Source organism: Neophocaena asiaeorientalis, unplaced genomic scaffold (genome assembly GCF_003031525.2).
Source record: "Neophocaena asiaeorientalis asiaeorientalis breed wild unplaced genomic scaffold, Neophocaena_asiaeorientalis_V1.1 scaffold133, whole genome shotgun sequence".
NCBI classification, from domain to species: domain Eukaryota; kingdom Metazoa; phylum Chordata; class Mammalia; order Artiodactyla; family Phocoenidae; genus Neophocaena; species Neophocaena asiaeorientalis.
In genome coordinates this window covers 2,690,813-2,709,775 of record NW_020174429.1, presented here as the reverse complement: position 1 = coordinate 2,709,775, position 18,963 = coordinate 2,690,813, and the positions used below count along the sequence as shown (strand labels likewise).

The window sequence follows — 18,963 nt, the reverse complement described above, 5'->3', positions numbered from 1 at the left end:
CGGCAGGCGGACTCTCAACCACTGCGCCCCCAGGGAAGCCCTGGGCTTCTTTTTTTCTTCCCTTTTTCTTTTTTTTTTTTTTTTTTTTTCTGTTTTTGGTACGCGGGCCTCTCACTGTTGTGGCCTCTCCCGTTGCGGAGCACAGGCTCCGGACGCGCAGGCTCAGCGGCCATGGCTCACGGGCCCAGCCGCTTCCCAGCATGTGGGATCTTCCTGGACCGGGGCATGAACCCGTGTTCCCTGCATCGGCAGGTGAACTCTCAACCACTGCGCCACCAGGGAAGCCCCTCACTTCTGCTTTTTTATGCTGATTAAATGTTCAAATAATATTTTGGATATAACGTGGCTACTAGAAAATTTAAAATTCCACATGTACTTTGCCTCATTTCTGTTGGGCAGTACTGCTTTAGACTTAGGCATGATGCAGGATATACTTATATGTACGGCATGATCCTATTTTTTATTTTAAATCTTAATCTACTATGGCTTTTTTCTCCCTGTAGCATATAAAGGCAGTTTTACCATTTTAATGGCTGCATAATTGGGCACTGTATGGTTGTGCTGTAATGTTTTTAACCATTCCCATTTTGATGAATGTTTAATTGGTTCCAATTTTTTGATATTGTGAAAAATGTTGCAGAACATTCTTGGAACCTTTCAGTATTTTTAGGATGAATTCCCCGAGGTGGAATTCCTGGCATGCACTTTTATGAGTCTTCATCGATAAGGCCAGTAGTTTCCAGAAAAGAACTGGTCTGTTTCTTCACCCCTCCCAGGTACTGGACATTGTTTCCTCTTTTTAAACGGACACTGAACAGTTTATTTTTGTTTAAAGTTGACTTACATTGGAGGGTTGAGCACCTTTTCATATGCTTGGTGTGTTCATTTGTAGTTTTCTTTGTATTTCCTCTGTTAAGACATTATTTATAACTCTGTTTTTGCTCATTAAATGATTATATTTTTAGACATAGGAAGTCGTGGAAACCAGAATGTTCAGGATAAAATATTACAAATACATATTTTAAATAAGGCACCTTGGCATGAGTTTCTCCCTCGCTTGTTTGGAGCTTACGCGTCTCTCAGCCCTACAATTGGAAAAGCACTGGTTATGATAGGTACCGTTTATCAACTGCTTTTGAGCCAGGTCATTTCTAAGAGCTGTATGTTCACTCATTTAATAATAACACTATGATGTAGGCACCCCCATCATCCTCATTTACAAACGACGGACCTCTGCCTTGCTTGTCCAAAGCCACACTCCTCGTCTGACCACTCTGCTGCCTTCCACGAAGTTCGGTCCCCGTGATGGTGGGTCTGGAACATCATCTGTGCATAAAAGAGGCCCTAACATGGAGCGTCCTTTCTACCAGCACTGCCCGCCAGCAGCCGGGAGAAAGGAGAAAGGAAAGTCTCTGAGTACAGGAAAAGGGCAGATGGTCTGACCCGTAGTTCTTCCCTCGGGGATCTGCTGCTTTGCCTTCCACCACCACACGCAGCCCCTAGACAGCCTGGTGCTTCTTAAAACTGCCCCACATTTACGCAGAACCATTGTTTTTGGCTCTCCTTAGGCCACGTAAGCCCCGAAAGAGGGTCACATCTTCAAAAAGGGGTAAATATCACAGTCAAAAGGTGTACATGAAACTCAAGCAGTGTAAAATTATTTGATTTTAAATCTAACCCTCCTTTCATCCCAGGGCACTGGTCTGCTTTCCAGCACTTTCCCTGTCTCCATCTCTTTCTGAAGCATCTACTTTCCTATCCTGCTTGATGTCTGATGGGCGTTTCATTCCCTTTCTGAGCTAAGATCAGGGAAGAAGGTCTGAGGCTCCTGGAAGCTCTCTCCCATCTGCCCACCTAGCTGAAGGTTTTCACATTTATGGGTGTGCCCTGCTCACTGCCTATTGGCTGGACAGGTGTTTGGAAAATGAGCTCGCCTTCACTCAGGATGTCAGCTTGACCATCAGAGACAAGGCCCCTTCCTCCAGCTTATGAGGGGAGGGCCTTACAGGAGGATACTCAGGACCCAGACCATTGCCTATTACGACTTTAGGTTCTTATCAGGGACTTTGTCAAAGCACTTTGGAAGCTCCTCCAAGCAGGAGCATTTTAGGTTTGATATGAGGAGGAGGTCCTCAAGTTGTCTGGGTCCTGGTGTAGGTGAGCACTGCTATATCTTGCTAATTTGTTGTGGGAATGATCAAGCTTATGTATCTGAGCTCCAGGTTAATGGCATATAATGTTCCTCTTAAAGTTTATTCAGGGGCCTAGGCATTATTACTCTCCTTTGAACAATTCTAATAGTGACGTGGGCCCTGTAGGCTTTTCTGTCCTTTGCTGCAGTTTGGGGAGGAATGAAGAGGCCCATCAGGAAAGATACTTAATGATTTTCCTGTAGAGCTTTTGCCATTATAAAACTCAAATGTGTAGTGGCATGAAATGCTAAAAGGAATGAGAATACCCAGATGCCTTCTGTATGGAATTCAAAGACTTGGCTTATAATCTCTTCGGCACTAAGCAATTCAGGTCCCCTGGCTTAGAGACTCCACAAGAAAAAAGGTACTGGGCAGTAGGTTGTCAGTTCTACTGTATCGTGACATGGCTACTGTGTATTTACGGGGTAGATGAAAAGGTAAAATATTTGAATTGGTAAATTGTGCTGTATTCAACTATCTTTGTGTGCCCTGGCCTTTCAGTTTAGACTCTGGTTTAATTTCCTTTTGCTAACTGCCCACCCAGACTCCAGTGCAGTCCCACCAATGGTAAGGTGCATGCTCAGAACCTATTACCTGACTTCATATGATGCCCAGTTTAGGTATCACTTAAGGCGTTTCAGAGAGGAATCCACCACCATTTTTATGAATTTCTGAAATCACCAAAATGAACAGTATTGGTGAAGGACATACATGTGATAAAATGAGTAAAAACCAGGGAATGAGGGAAGAGGCAACTAGAATAGTAGGTATCCGGGGAGGGTGGGGCTGGCGGGGGAACAGAAGTGGGAACAGCACTGCTAGCGGGCTACGAGGTTTCCTGACGGGTTCACGGGTATTCATTTTATTGCTGTGCTTCATCATTTACATATTAAAAAAAGGTGATTCTGCAGAAAATAGAGTGAGTTACAAAGCCAAAGTTTAAAAAGCTTTGAGATTGTAGGTAGTTTTAGAATGTGTTTCACTGCGTGCAATCGATGGTTGGGTGTGTATATTTGCACAGCTGCTCTCGTTGCAGATGTAGGTTGAATCTTCTGCTCACATCCCTCACTTTTCCCAAGGTAGGGTTTTGCGTACTGTAGGGACTCAATAAATGCCCTTGAATTGGTTTAAAGACCACCTGTACTCCCTTCCTGTTTCCAGGCCGTAGCCCTTCGAGGAAAGCCCTTTCTTCACCAAGGAACCACGTGTACCGTCACGTTACCTGTCATTTTGGCTTAGAGTACCTGGTGGAAAGCTATCTGTATCCTCTGGCACTTGCCTGAATCTGTGGGACGTGGAGCCCCTGTCAGGAGATAGTTACATGTTGTTTTTCTTTTTTTTCGTTATTGTGTGCAGAGGCTTGGCACAAGGTATGAACGTGGGTTAACAGCAAAGCAACATTTGTGGATATGAACGCTAATATAACTGCCTTGTTTTAGAATATCCTAATTTCACACAATTTTGATCACATATGTATTTTTTTGCTCTTACCTTGCTAAGGTTATCATTTACATTAAAAGCATAATAATTTTTTTCCCTTAGCTCAAGTTTTTATTAACAGTCTCATCAAGACTCATGGATATTTGCATGATTGGGTGGGGGTGGATACGGACTCCATCCTTCCTGTGAGAGCGAGCAAAGCAGGCAGCAGTGAGTCAGGGAGGAAACATCGGGTCGAGTTTGCTTCAGTCGTCTTCTCCCACAGGAGCAATAATAATACTCACGGTTTTCATCTGAAGATTCATACCATCTTTTATGTTCATCACTTGGCCAACACCTGTAGAGAGCACTTTCTACCTGCAGTGATGTGTCACCGCCCATGCGTGAGGCAGAGAGGAAGAGCCCATCCCTGCAGAGTAGTCTCTGACCTTGAGTTCTTCCAGTCCAGTGGTTCATTTGTTGTATGAATAAGTATTAAGGAGGTATTTGGACATTAAAAGGAGATAAATTGCTCTGTCTTGTTTCATCAGATTTAATCAAATTCTTGCTTACACTTGCTAATGAGAGCTAATGTGTATTTGTGAAATAAGGAAAATGAACGTCTCCTTAGCCACAAACTAGTGTTTCTTTGCTATCAAGCTGCTTGCTTTTTTAATGGTCATTTTACTGTGTGTACATGTGTGTAACTATGTAACAAGCTGTGTGCACCAAATTGGTAAGAATACCCTTAAAATGTGATTTTTTTATGACTAACACGTCCGATCCTACCTGTATGAATGTTGGTTCCTTCGGGATGTTCCTTTTGGCAGAGGTACAGGGATACTGGAGCTCATCAATACTTCTTCTGAAATTGGCTTCAGATCTGATGATGCATTCTTTTTCCTTTGGATGGTGGCAAAGTCTGTGCCTGGAAGGTATGCTTTCTTTCTGGAAACAGCCAAGAGTTATTCAGAGAACTAGGCTGGTTGAGTAAGGTAGGAATTCACTGACTTATATTTCTGTTACAGGCAAAGTGTGACTTGCAGGTACTGGATGACAGTTGTGTGTGGCCTCTTACTAGCTGTCGTCCTCAGGAGAAGGAGTCAGGCTTCAGATGCTCTCAGTGATCAATCAGTGCAGAGCCTCCCAGGCTGTTAGGAAAATACTCATTTGAATGTAGCAGTTCTGGTTTGTTTGGTTAAAAATGTAAAGGCTCACCAAATTTTATAGTGACACTGATTTATAGTCCCATCTAAATATATATGTATGTTAACTTATTACATGGCATATAGTTGCCTCAGTGTTATGACAAGTATAATAACATTGATAAATACTTACTGATTTAAGAATCACATGGAAAGCCCATTCCACCTAATTTCCTAAAATGCTCTTTTGAGAGTAGATGGAAGGATGATCTTTTTAAAAAAATTAAAAAATTTTTGCCTGCGTTAGGTCTTTGTTGCTGCACGTGGGCTTTCTCTAGTTGTGGTGAGTGGGGACTGTTCTTCGTTGCAGCGTGTGGGCTTCTCATTGCAGTAGCTTCTCTTGTTGCGGAGCATGGGCTCTAGGCACGCAGGCTTCAGTAGTTGTGGCGCACGGGCTTAGTTGCTCCACGGCATGTGGGATCTTCCCGGACCAGGGCTCAAACCCGTGTCCCCTGCACTGGCCCACAGATTCTTAACCACTGCGCCACCAGGGAAGTCCCGAAGGATGCTCTTTGCACCTTCTTACCCCTGCTATGCGTCAGGCAGGATAAGAAAGGAAGGCAGAGCAGTATTATTTGCAATTGCCAAAAGGAGGAAGCAACCCAGTGTCCATCTTGAATGGGTGGATAAACGAAATGGGGTACATCCATACAAAGGAATATTATTCAGCCTTAGAAAGGAAGGACGTTGGTTCGGTCGGATCCTGGCACTGGCTGCAGTGACTCCTGTCTTTTCTGGCTCTCCTCGCTATCTCCCTTTCACTTATAGAAATGTGGTCTCCAGTGTGGCTGTCTCTGGTGTCATCACAGTGTTCAATGACATGAAGGTGAGTAAGTCGTCTTCGCCAGAGGATGTGAAGAAGCGCAAGAAGGCGGTGCTCTTCTGCCTGAGCGAGGACACGAAGGACCTCATCCTGGAGGAGGGTGAGGAGATGCTGGTAGGTGATGTGGGCCAGACTGCAGACGACCCCTATGCCATCCTTGTCAAGGTGCTGCCACACAAGGACTGCCATTACGCCCTCTGTGATGCAGCCTGTGAGACCAAGGAGAGCAAGGAGGAGGCCTGGGCCCCTGAGTCTGCACCCCTGAAGAGCAAAATGATCTATGCCAGCTTCAAGGATGCCATCGAGGAGAAGCTGATGGGGATCAAGCATGAATTAGAAGCAAACTCTATGAGGAGGTCAAGGACCACTGCACCCTGGCAGAGAAGCTGGGGGCCAGCGTTTTCATCTCTCTGGAGGGCAAACCCCAGACCTGCCCACGGGGGTTGCAGGCTGCCCCCTTCCTGCCAGACCAGAGGGGCTGGAGGGGTCCCAGCAGGGGGCGGGCAATCCCTTCACTCAAGTTGCCAAACAGCCTCCCCACCTCCTGGACCATCCTCCCTCCGTCTCTGAAGGTTCTGGCCTCCCCCAACTGCTTTTTTTTTTTTTTGCGGTACGCGGGCCTCTCACTGTTGTGGCCTTCTCTGTTGCGGAGCACAGGCCCCGGACGTGCAGGCTCAGAGGCCATGGCTCATGGGCCCAGCCACTCTGTGGCACGTGGGATCCTCCCGGACCGGGGCACGAACCCGTGTCCTCTGCATCAGCAGGCGGACTCTCAACCACTGCGCCACCAGGGAAACCCGAAGAACTGTATTTTTTTAACACTCCAGTTCCCCATCTGTTCCTTCCCTTTCCCATGCTGCCAACTTCTAATAGCAGTATTGACTCTGTCCTTGTGTGTTTAGTTCTGTATATAAATGCAGTGTTGTAGAGATGACCCCTCCCCGTGCCGCCTGGTTCCCCTTCCCTTTTTCCCCGGTCGTGGCCACTCATGGAAGCAGGACTAGTAAGGGACCTTCAATGAAAAACAAACAAAAAACAAAGGAAAGAAGGACATTCTGACACATGCTAAACATTGATGAACCTTGAGGACATTATGCTAAGTGAAGTAAGCCGGTTATAACGTGACAGATACTGTGTAATTCCACTTACAAAGGTATCTACAGGAGTCAAATTCATAGAGACAAAGCAGAATGGTGGTTGTGGGAGGGAGGGGAGAGTAGAGAGTTGTTTAAATGGATGCGGAATTTTCAGCTTTGCAAGATGAGAAGTTTTGGAGACGCCTGGTGGTGATGGCTGCACGACAATGTGAATTGCTTAATGCCACCGAGCTGTACGTTTAAAAATGGTGAGGGTAGTAAACTATGTGTATTATAACACAATTAAAAACACTCTGGAGAAAAAAGGGCAGGGAAAATACGGTGGTCAAGAGTATAACCTTTAGACTCGATAGACCTGGGTTTTGAGTATTGGTGTCCTGTCTGTGTCACCCTCGTACCACCCCCCCGCCCACCCCGCCCCGGCGTTGACCAGCTGTGTGACCTTAGACAGTTGCTCAACTTCTAGGCTTCATTTGTCTGTGAAACAAGGGTAAGAAGCTAGTACAGCCCTCAGAGGCTTGTTGATGAGATAAAATGAGAACACGTGAACTGTTTTAGTTGGTGCTAATCCTGTTGCTAGGAGAAGGTCTTGTCCTTGGGAAGCCGCAGTCCAGTGCAGGACAGTGTGGGGTGAGAGCCTGAGGGGCCGGGAAGGTTGCTGTGGGTGCTGATTCACTGGTTCCAACTCCTGCGTGTGGGGCGGCCCGCCTTGGATTGGGTCCTCTCATTTAGTAGAGCACCAGCATTGGTGGAGAAGCTCTAGGGCTGTGCACATGCGTTTCCTCTTTCAGGTGTGGGGCAGGAAGGAACAAAAGGAGTCTTAAAGTCCTGGCTTTGTGGACCACCTATCATCTCAAATCTTCAACCCTAGCACTCCAGACCTAACTGTTTTATAGCTTACAATTGTGGATGCCCCCGATTGTACCTGGAGGAGCATCCCACCTTGACACCACTAACAGGATGCCTGTATCTGTCTTATGCTCTTCCTGGCACTTGGCGTACTAGGCTATTTTGGTTGCAAGGGCACTTCAAGATGTAGGCTCTATTCTAAGGATGCTCCCTTAGGAACCAGGCTTAGCTGATCTGAGCAGCCTGGCCTAAGAGATCAGCACAGTATTAGGATTCCAGAAAGATGCTCACCCTTTCTGAGACTTTAGGGACCAGGTTATCGTGTCAGCAGCAGGGATGCATTTCCTTCCACGCCAGTGCCATTAATGTGACTCAGTTACTCTTGGCTCTGCCCTTTTCCCTGTCTTCTTACCACTGCCTTGGATTAAACACCCCTTTCTGAATCTCCAGTTCCGGTTTAGATTGGCTGTACTATCTGCTGTTATTCCCGTGTCACTAATGGCAAAAGCTTTAAAGCTTTTGTAGAAAGCAGACTCTTGATTGGCTGTTCCTAGGCAGGTACACCTGGTCCAAGGAGCTTCTGAAGATGGATCATCACTGAGAACCATGTGTCTCCCTCAGAAGAGGCTGTGGATGTTACAGGCACTAGAGCTATGGTTTTCCCACTTACAGGTGCATCGGAATGACCCAGAGAACTAGCAAAAATGTAAATGCTGCTTCTCATCCCCGTAGAGTAGGATTTTGAGAATTGAGCCTGGGATTGGTTTCGTTTTTTGCTAGGTCATGGCTATTTGTGGTACTTGGATCCTTCTGCTTGAGTTTCTAATCTGGTTTTTGACTATTGTCAATCCCTGCCTTGGTTTCTGGTGGTGGTTTCCACATCTGACCTGCTATTAGACCCTAAAAACAACACTGGGATATGGGCTTTAACATCTATTAACATAGATGTTAAAACAGCTGTTACAATAGTCCAATAATAGACTTTTTTTTTTCCTTTTTGGGTTTTGTGTGTCTCCTCTGCTAAAAGTATTCTACATCTTCTTTTTCTCCAAGTGCTTCCTCTACTTTCTCCCTCCTCCCTTGCCTCACATTCCTTAACCTTCTGTAATGCATCCTTAATAAAAGCTCTAGGGATTGCCCACTGCATTAATATCCCTGAAATCTGACCGGCAGTATGAAACCACTGCCAGGCTGCTAGGGTTACACAACACTCAGCCATGTAGAGAGCCCTTACTGAATGGGGCAGACGCTAAGGGTATCAGTATGAACTGTGCTCAAGTCGCAATGTGAACCATCGCAGAAATCAGAAACTGCCTTAAATGCTGGCCACAGAATAATGTGTCCAGGGCTATAAATAACTCCAGCAGCCCTGGAACTGTAGCCTATATCTAAAACGATGTAGCTAAGTGCCAGCCAAATAATTAGTTAGGCTATAATTGTTTTCCACTTTATCTCACTCAGTAAGTCAACTCTTGGCTTAATGCTGGAATTTGAAATCTCGCCTTAACGTTTCTTGTGCTTTCCCAGGGTGGGTCAGTGGTTGCAGTTTCCTGATGAGCTATGTTTGTGCATCTCCGGTTTTTCCTGTGAATTTACAGGGCACCTTAAGAAATTATAATTCTTCAGTTATTCGCTGTGGTAAACAATGGTTAGAATTTGAGTTCATGGCACTGAGATGGGAAGTTTGATCGTTTTCAGTCATACACTTTCTGGTTTAACAGCGTTACACAAGTGGGAAGTAGCACTGATGCTACTCTGTGGCAGTCTGGGCTGTGAACTCTGAGTCTGAAGCTTTATTTTGCGGAGATGTCCATTTTCAGCTTATCATGGTGGCCAGAATTGCCCTCACCCACAGCTGCAATGTCTTCCGTTCTTGGTCTCAGTTGGTTGGGCAGTGTTACGTAACCGATACAAGTATTTGAGACTCTTCTTGATGTCAGGCACAGCGCTGGATGTAAGAGGCGCATGGTCCTCATTAACTTACAATTACATTCCATGTAATAAGCGCCATCCAGGAGTAGTGAATGAAGGAAGTGTCTTACCGAGAGGACAAGAGTGGTAGGACGTGACCACCGTGTAGTAGGAAGTTGTTGAGGTTCTTGGGCTGTCATGGCAGCTCTTAAGACAGCGGTTTAGGAGGAAGTCTCACCTCTTCCCTCCTGTCAGTCCCTCAACGGGCCCTTCTGTCTCCTGCCTCTTAGCGTGGGGAAGGGCATAGCCGTCCCCTGCCCCAGAACCACACTTCATTGGGTAGTGATGAAGGCCAGAATCGCATCACCTGGGGGCGTCCAGCCTCCAGAGCTGTTCCTTCTCTGAGCTCTGTCTTCTCAGAGCTCACGGAATGGGGGCCCCATTTGTCCACTTGGAACACTGCTTTTCCTCCCTCCAGCCTCAGGGGCTCAAGTCTGCAGGTAGAACAGCTGGTTGGATGTAGGGGACATCCAACCAGCTGACTGGATGGGAAAGGATAGGGCTGAAGTTTGGTTTGTGTAGCCTTTTAAGATGGAGAAAACATCAAATAGTGATGTCAAAGAATGCTTCCCATAAATTACCATGCCATTTGAGGAGGAAGGTGAAGATGAGAGTATATAAAATCCAAACAAACAAAATGTTTATAAGCTGTTATAAGGGTATGTTTATTGTACTCTTCTTTTTAGAGCATAAAGATACAGTGTTACCCAAAGTATGGAAGAGTATTTGCATGAATCTTTTCAGAGCTGCCTCTAACGCTGAGCTGAACCTCTGCAGCTTATTCCTGAGAACAAAGTTAATTTAGCATCAACTTGTGTCCATAAAACTTGGATTGTCTTGATTTATGTAACTGTTTTAGGTTTACTCTTTCCCCATTGTTTTAAGTGGGCATCATATGAAGTTTTCTCAAAGCTTGGTGTTCATCATCTCCCTTATAAAATAGTACTTTTAATCTTTTTTTTTTTTTTTTTTTTTTTGCGGTACGCGGGCCTCTCACTGTTGTGGCCTCTCCCGTTGCGGAGCACAGGCTCCGGACGCGCAGGCTCAGCGGCCATGGCTCACGGGCCCAGCCGCTCCGCGGCACGTGGGATCCTCCCGGACCGGGGCACGAACCCGCGTCCCCTGCATCGGCAGGCGGACTCTCAACCACTGCGCCACCAGGGAAGCCCAGTACTTTTAATCTTAACAAATAAGTGTTAACTATGGCTTGTCTGGTGCTGGTGCGCTAACTCGACTTAAGGTGATTCAAACATAACCAGAAATACAGGCAAGAAACCTGTGCCAATAACTTTTCACCTGGGATGATAAACGATGATCATAAGAGTGCACAAGTGTCTTCTAGGCAAAAAATTGTCGTTTCTGAAATTGTTGCAGGCTTCAGGAAAGGCGATGGATGTTGCGTACTGTAGTGAGATTGCTGTCGCATTAACCTCTTTACAACCTCTCATCGAGACGGTGATTTACAATAGTGAGTGTTCAAAATGGAAGTTTTGCAAAGTTCCGTGTGAACTTTGTGTGAACTGTGCCGGTGGTGGCTCTTGGTTGGCCATCATGAAGTATCAGCCTGGATTGTGGAGGGGAGGATGAATTTGCAGATGTGAGAAAACAGATGTCCTTTGAAGAGGACTGAGTAATGGTGGCGCAATCCTAGAGCCTGGGTAAATCTGGCTCATGGATACACCGAAATATCAGGCATTCGGCATTTGTGTGGGCAAAGGCAAACAACTGCCAAGAAACCAACCAACTGGAAAACAAAAAAAAAATCAGTTGCGTGAGTCATCACCCTGCTTAGTGAGGATGTGCATTGGGGCGAGGGTGAGATGGAAGGAGGGAATCTGTTTCCTGAGGCAGCTCGGAGCCTCTCGAAGTGAGAGGCTCTGAGGCGAAGTGAGCCTCTTGAAGCGTCTCACTGTGATGGACAGTGTGAGAGATTTTCAAAGGTGATTTTGGTACTGCATGATTTTTGCTTTATTATTGACTTTAGAATCAAGCTTCCTCATCACCACCCCCCAAGATGTGACTCCCCTAACGTTCTGATGTTGGTGACATATTTTTAAGGGATCTCTAAAAATAGAGCTAGAGGTAGCTGCCTAGAAGAGAAAAGTGCCTGGAAACTATGGCACATGAAGAACGGCTTGGGGGCCCCAGGCATAGAGGCCAGAAGAAAGGAGATATAATCCTGGAATGTATAGGGCTGTCATGTGGAATTCATGTGTTTCCTCTCTGAGTTCATCTGAGGGTCATAGTGGTCTCAGTGGGTATGTGCAGGAAGGCGAGTTGAGCTCGGGGTCCAGAAGCGCGTGGCCCCCAGTGGTGGAGTGGGCTGCCTTGTGTGGAAGTGAGGGCTTCATCTCTGCAGGTATCTTAGCAGACTGGGCACCGTCCAGCAAAGGATGCCCCGGGGGGTGCCTTGGAGTGGGAATTTGACCCACACGCCCGTAACTTCTTGCCCACCTTGAAAGGTGGCTAGCAATGGCTGCTTCTTGGGAAGGGAAAATATAAAACTAAGGTGAGAAGGGATAATTACAAATGAACAGTAAAAGGAAGGAAGGAGTAAACCACATGCGATTTCACTCATCTATAAAAGGAAACCTAAAGAAATTTGTTTTCTGATTTTTGTTTCTCTTAGAGAAATAAGTTTCCAACTCACTTGAATTTATTCTAAGAATGAGAATTACAAAGCTTTAATTGATTCAGTACAAAATAGTTTAAGACGTGCTTTAGTTCCATGTTTTGGTGGTGGTGATTCACTGGTGGGAGGTAGAAACACAGTGTAGGAGGATCACCTGTTACCTTTCTTTTAGGAAGAAGCTGTGTGTAGGTTGCAGGTTTGGATGCATACAGGAAGGCCGTGAGAATGAACGAAGGAGATCAGACGAAGGGCGATCAAGGTGGAGGGGGAGTGTGAAAGTCGAGGTAGGTGGGCACAGCGTGGGCTCTGCCATGGGCTGGGCTGGTGCTCTGTGGACCCCTTCGCAGAGAATATTGCTCTGGTCAGTCCTAGAAGAAAGGCAGCTTGTAGCAAAGCGGGGGTCAAATCCCCTGAGAGGCTGGCTGGGACCTGGTTTGCCTTTTTCAGATGTCAGTTTCTTGTAATGCTCTGGAAGCTGCTGATTTAGCTCCTCCTAGTGACAGATCAGAGACGTGCTGCTGTGGCGTGTCTGGCGTGGCTGGCTGCCTTCTGACTCCTCCGGCCGTCACTCTGCTCGCCACTTGACAGGAGCCCTGGCACGAGGCGTGTTCTTCTAGGAAAAGGGCCTGCTGTCTGAGGTCAGATGTCTTCTGGTGTCGCAGCGTGTCTGCATCAGGCAGATCACTAGCACCCTGTGTGAGGCATTTGTATGAGCAACTGAGAGAAATATCTATGGTGAGAGGCACAGAGACCAGCGTGTGATGGAGAGAGCACGGGACTCTCCGCTTGGAGTGATGTCTTACGTGACACTAACTGCCGCTAAATAGTGGCACTTCGGTGACCCGCCCGAGTGAGACAGTGTCACGTACCTCTGGACCTCGGTCTCCTCACTTGCTGCATGAAGGGAGTAGGACCAGATCTCTTGCGCTTCTTCCCTCTCTAAGATTCTGTGAAAGTGTCAATCTCTGAGTCCCAATCTGTATGTTTAAAAAATAACGATGCTGCCTCTTCCAGATTTCTTTCCTGACCCACTCAGAGAGTGAAATTGTTCAACCTGGAAGTATGAATTTCCAAAAGTGACTGTCTCAGAATGAAAGACCCTTAGGAGCAAAGTTGTTTGTTGCTATTCCTTGTTCTCCCCATGCTCTCCGGTGTTCCAGTAGGTGGCGTGATCCAATTAATCCTCCACGGTTTAATCCTTAGGCCCCAGATCCAGGCATCTTCCCCTCAATACCCAGTCTGTCTGCAGGTCCTGTTGACTCAACTTCCAAACAGAGCCTGGAGCCTCACTTTTCACCCCCTCACTACCGACCTGTGCAGCCCCCAGGTCTCTGGCCTGGGCAGTGGCAACAGTCTCCTAACCGGCTCCCCTGCTTTTTCCTCTCTCTCCTTCCAGTCTGTTCTCCACACAGTAGTCAGGTCATTTTTGTAAAATGTCACTTGGATTCTGTCACTCCTTTGCTCGAAACCATCCAGCTGTTTCTCTTTGCGTTTGGAAGAGAATCCAACCCCCTGCTAGGCCTGCCTACAGGGCACTATCCATAATCTGGCTCCTGCTTGTCCTGATGCATTAGTGTTCCGTCTTCCTCACTGGCTGGTTCCATCCCTGCTGGCCTCCTCCTTGTTTGCTCACTGAACACTGCAGGCTTCTTGCCACCTCGGTGCCTTTGCCCTGGTCCTTGTCCATTGATGTTCTCTCCCAGGTCTCTGCGCTGGTGGCTTCTCATCACGCACCTGCTCACCTGCTGAGTCAGGTCCTCAGACTCCTTCTCTGTCACCCACTCAACCCATTACCCTGTTTTATTTTTCTCTTTGTGCTTTTCAATACCTGGCTCTTTTGTTGGCTTGTCTTCCTTACCGAGATTCTGGTCCATGAGAGCAGCAGTTGCTTGCTCATTGCTGAATCACCAGGGCCTAGAACATGTGTAGCACGTAGAATGTGCTTGAGAAACATTTTTTAAACAAATAAAATGACATTACATTAAAGATGGACTTTATAAAGTAATGCTGCAATTGGCCAACTCCCCTAACCTGTGTTACAGATCTTTCAGGATTAGAATGAGGGAGATGGACCCTATGACTGAGTAGGAGAGTGCTGCTTGGGTACTGAGCCTGGCCAAAGCTCACTGTGCTAGGACCCCCTGTATAGGAATATATTGGGAATTCCAGCTCCCTAGGCCTGGGTATCAGTGTGCTTTCTCTTCTGGGCCAATCTCTTTGCCTTCATTCGTTCATTCCCTCACACTAACATGTTGGAATGTCCTAGTGCAGTTTTGCTTTAATGAACACAGGCCCCCAGTGGTCGTTACAATGAAGGTCTTTGCTGACTGAACAGATTTGAGCAGCCATCCTGGTTAGATCCCCTTTAGAACCCACGTGTATTTTTTGGTAAATAGGCACAAGGAGGAGGATCTATTGCTGCGTTTCCAAATCTAGTTTTGGATTTGGTTGTTAGATGAGGAGCCTCTTCTGGTTCTTCCCCTGTAATCTTCTCTCTCAGGTTTGCTTCGAAGGTGAAATGCGTGGGTCCGCGCTCGGCACTCGCTGCACGGTGACCGTTTGTGACGGCTGGTTACCCATGTAGGATCATCCACACCCGCATTGTGACTTATTGACAGAAGTTTGGTCTTAACACAACCCTTCCCCCACGCAGCCATGTGCCTTGGGCTGAAAAAACACTAGAACCCACGAGAATTCTAGACTTCTTGTCATGAGAGATAGAAGCGTCTTTCTGTTTAAGCCAGTTTGAAGCCTCTCGTAGCCAGAGCATCATGACTGATGTACTATCAGTTGATCATTGCCTTGTGTGGTCCACTCTTTCCCACTGGCAGGATCAATCCACTCAGCGCCTTCTGAACATACCTTGAGCTTTTCTGCGTCCGTGCTGTATCTACCTGGAATATGCTTTCCCTCTCTAAGCTCATTCTTCCAAGACCAAGTTCAAACTTTAGCTTTTTCCATAAACCCTGTCTACTTCAGCCTAAAGAACATCTATTCTCTGTAATCTGAAGCAGTTACTGTAAGCGCTGTCCATCCGTAAGCACTGTCCGTCCGTAAGCGCTCTCCGTCCGTAAGCGCTCCCCGTCCTTAAGCGCTCCCCGTCCGTAAGCGCTCCCCATCCGTAAGCGCTGTCCGTCCGTAAGCGCTCTCCATCCGTAAGCGCTCTCCATCCGTTACTTGGTCTTGGCACTTGCTCATATCTTCCTCTTATGCCTCCGCTCCTGTCATTGGTCTGCACTGTTGTTTGTTTTTTGGGTGGCTGCTTAACTTTTTACATATTTGCCTCATCTCCTTAACTTATCCAGGAGGACAGAGACCACGCCAAGGGCCTGACACCGTGTTATATGTAACAGGCACTTGGTACTTGCTCATTTGAAGAGCAGGGCTGCATGGAGATGAGCAGCCAAGCATTTGAGGTTCTGGTGTTTCTGTAGAGTTTTGAAGGGCCTGGAACATTCTAACTGAGGGGGGACTGGCTGCCAGGAGAGTCTCAGGGAGGCAGGTGCGGTCCACTAGGGGTGCAGTATTTTTGTACCTCTTCACTTCTGAAACAGGAGTAAGAAGAGGATGATGGAGGAGTGCTGAATTTCCTGCAGACTCTTCCATTAGGTAAAATGTGTGCGTTTCTTCCTGCTTACTCTTTTCTGACCTCGTGTTCTAGCCTTTTATAATGTAATCTTTTTTTCAAACATCTTTATTGGTGTATAATTGCTTTACAGTGTCAGTTTCTGCTGCATAACAAAGTGAATCAGTGATACGTATACACATATCCCCGTATCCCCTCCCTCTTGCGCCTCCCTCCCGCTCAAGCCTTTTGTAGTATAATCTTAAAGCAAGACAGGAAATATTAAAAACTGACAGTGCTGTTAATGACATACTGTGTGGTTTAGGTGAAAGAACACCGGATTGGCAGTCAGGGCTCAGAATTCTTGTTAACGTTTATGCCATTTCCTTGCTGTGAGGACTTGGGCCAGTGGCTTCATCTCCCTCAACTTTGTCTTCTTACGTGTTAAATGGAGGCAATTGGGTTTTCCTCACACTACTGTTGAGAGCAAGAATGAAATTAAAATCGTGGTATGAAGGGAACTTTAAAGAGTGAGGAAGGAGGGGCTTCCCTGGTGGCGCAGTGGTTGAGAGTCCGCCTGCCGATGCAGGGGACGCGGGTTCGTGCCCCCGTCCGGGAGGATCCCACATTAAAAAAAAAAAAAAAAAAAAAAGAGTAAGGAAGGAGTACTAGACCAATAGGAGGCATTATGACGAGAAAAGTGAGTTGTGATTAGAAAAATGTAATACAAATTGATGGCTAGGAAATAAAGTTGAATTATAAATGAAATAGGTGTCTACAGACATCCCCAGTTTATTGCCAGGTTAGGTTCTGAAAGTTACTTTAAGTACAGTGTCAGTCTGTTCAGGCTGCCATGACAGAGTACCATAGGCAGGGTGGCTTATAAACAACAGAAACATTTCTTTCAGTCCTGGAGGCTAGAAGTCCAAGATCGGGGTACCAGCATGCTCAGGTTCTGTTGAGGGCCCCCTTCTAGGTTGCAGATGGCTGTCTTCTCCTTTTATCCTCACATGGCAGAAAGGAGGTGAGAAAACTCTGTGAGGTGTCTCTTCTAAGGTACTAATCTCATTCATAAGCCTCCATCCTCATGACTTAATTACCTCCCAAAGGCCCTACTTCCTTGTACCATCACTTGGGAGGGTTAGGATTTCAACATATGAATTTGGAGGGGATGTAAATATTCAGCCCGTATCATTCAGCGTTTAGGATCTTTCTCACAGAGACAGTGTTCTAAGTGGTGATCCAGTTGAAAAGCAAGCACTGAAAGCCTATTTAACTCATCCTGTATCCAAAGCAGGTGCTGCTGTGGTACACAGATGGTGCACAGAGCTGTTTCTCTGAGAAAATGCCTTTGAAGACGTCTCCTGTCCCTCTTTCATTGCCTGTCCGTCAGAGTCCTGCCTCTAACCTCACTCTTCCTCGTGCTGAGCGTGGGAGCTCACTGGACTTTATTTAAAAAATTTTTTTTAAACTTTTTATTTTATATTGTAGTATAATTGATTAATAATGTTGTGTTAGTTTCAAGTGTACAGGAAAATGATTCAGTTATATGTATATCTCTTCTTTTTCAAATTCTTTTCCCACTTAGGTTGTTACATAATATCGAGCAGAGTTCCCTGTGCTATACAGTAGGTCCTTGTTAGTTATTTATCTTAAATATAGTAGTGTGTACATGTCAATCCCAAATTCCCTAACTATCCCTCACCCCCCATCCTTCCCCCTGGTGACCATAAGCTCGTTCTCCAAGTCTGTGAGTCTGCTTCTGTTTTGTAAATAAGTTCATTTGTATCATTTTTTTTAGATTCTGCATATAAGCCATATCATACCATATTTCTCTTTCTCTGTCTGACTTGCTTCACTTAGTACGATAATCTCTAGGTCTGTCCATGTTGCTGCAGATGGCATTATTTCATTCTTTTTAATGGCTGAGTAATATTCCATTATATATGTACCACATCTTCTTTATCCATTCCTTTGTCAATGGAAACTCACAGGACTTTAGGTGGAGATGGACCTGCTGTTGATTCTGGCCAGGCTTTCCTTAGTGCCCATGGCTGCCCAAAACACACAGCTTCTCTGCTGCCTTGTCCCTGGAGCAAATCACTGCTTTTCTGTTATGTTTTGGTAGGTTTTTCAATTAGTGATAGTGGGAAAATAGGAATGGAGTAGTAGTCCTCTGCCTATTCAATATGTTAGTTATGACTGCTTTGGTTGTGAGTGACAGAAAACCCTGCTATCGTGACTTGGACCATCATGGGGTTTATTTTCCACCGTGTATAACAAGAAGTGTTGAGGTGGGTAGCCCGGGGCTGATGTGGCAGTTCTGCCTGTTTTACTGTTCTGCTCTCTTTACTTATCTTGAGACTTCACCCTCATGTCAGCATACCTGCATTCTAGGCAGGAAGAAGGTGGAAGGGTGACAAGCAAAAGCTTATATATATATATATAAAACTTCATTTTGAAACCATTTCAAACTTACAGAAAAGTTACGAGAATAATCCAGGGAATTCCTGTATGCCTTGGGTTTCAAGTTTCACCAGGTGACCCAGTAATGTCTTCTATAGTAAAGTAAAGGGTTCAATCCAGGATTGCATGTTATACCTGCTGCTCGTCACTCTATCAGTGGTTACCTTCAGTCTAGAATGTTTGCTCAGTCTTGCCTTGGCTTCATGTCACTGTTAGAAAGGCCCTCCATTTGGGGTAGGTATTTTGGGCCAGATACTGTGATGACCACTGCAGCCTCTTGGGTGGCACATTTTGTCTGATTTGTCCTGTTTCTGGTGGTGGTAACTTTGATCACTTCTTGAAGAGCGTGTCGGTTGGGTTTCTCCTCCGTGAAGTTACTTTTTTCTCCCTTTTGTAATAAATATTTTGTGGGAAATACTTGGAGATGATACAAATTTCTTTTTCTCACCTCATTTTCATCTCCTAATCTTATCATCTCAATGTCTCTTAAATTTATTTTTAATATTGAGGCTGCCACATGATGACTTGTTATTACCCTCATTCCTTCTCCATTTATTTGTTGGCTTCTGTTGTAAGGAAGCGCTTTCTCTTCTCCCCATACATGTCCATGTATTCACTTACCTGTATGTGCTTGTGAGCATGTATTTTGTTCAGTGGGTTATAATACATGGTGGTCATTTATTTTGGTGTTTAGGTTGTCCCAGATGAGGTCCATGAGTGCTTCTTTAAACTGACCTCTGTGTC

General features: G+C 45.9%; 2 protein-coding genes across 2 annotated transcripts in view; both read left to right on the top strand.

Moving 5' to 3' along the window:
* The window catches only part of MYO5B (myosin VB), a 373,495-nt gene that overhangs the window by 6,987 nt on the left and 347,545 nt on the right, over positions 1-18,963 (top strand). The window lies entirely within an intron of this gene.
* LOC112407461 (cofilin-1-like) lies at positions 5,452-14,772 on the top strand. Its single transcript, XM_024756778.1, is given in 4 exon segments — positions 5,452-5,456; positions 5,585-5,982; positions 5,985-6,211; positions 14,689-14,772. Coding segments are annotated over 4 exon segments (714 nt in total).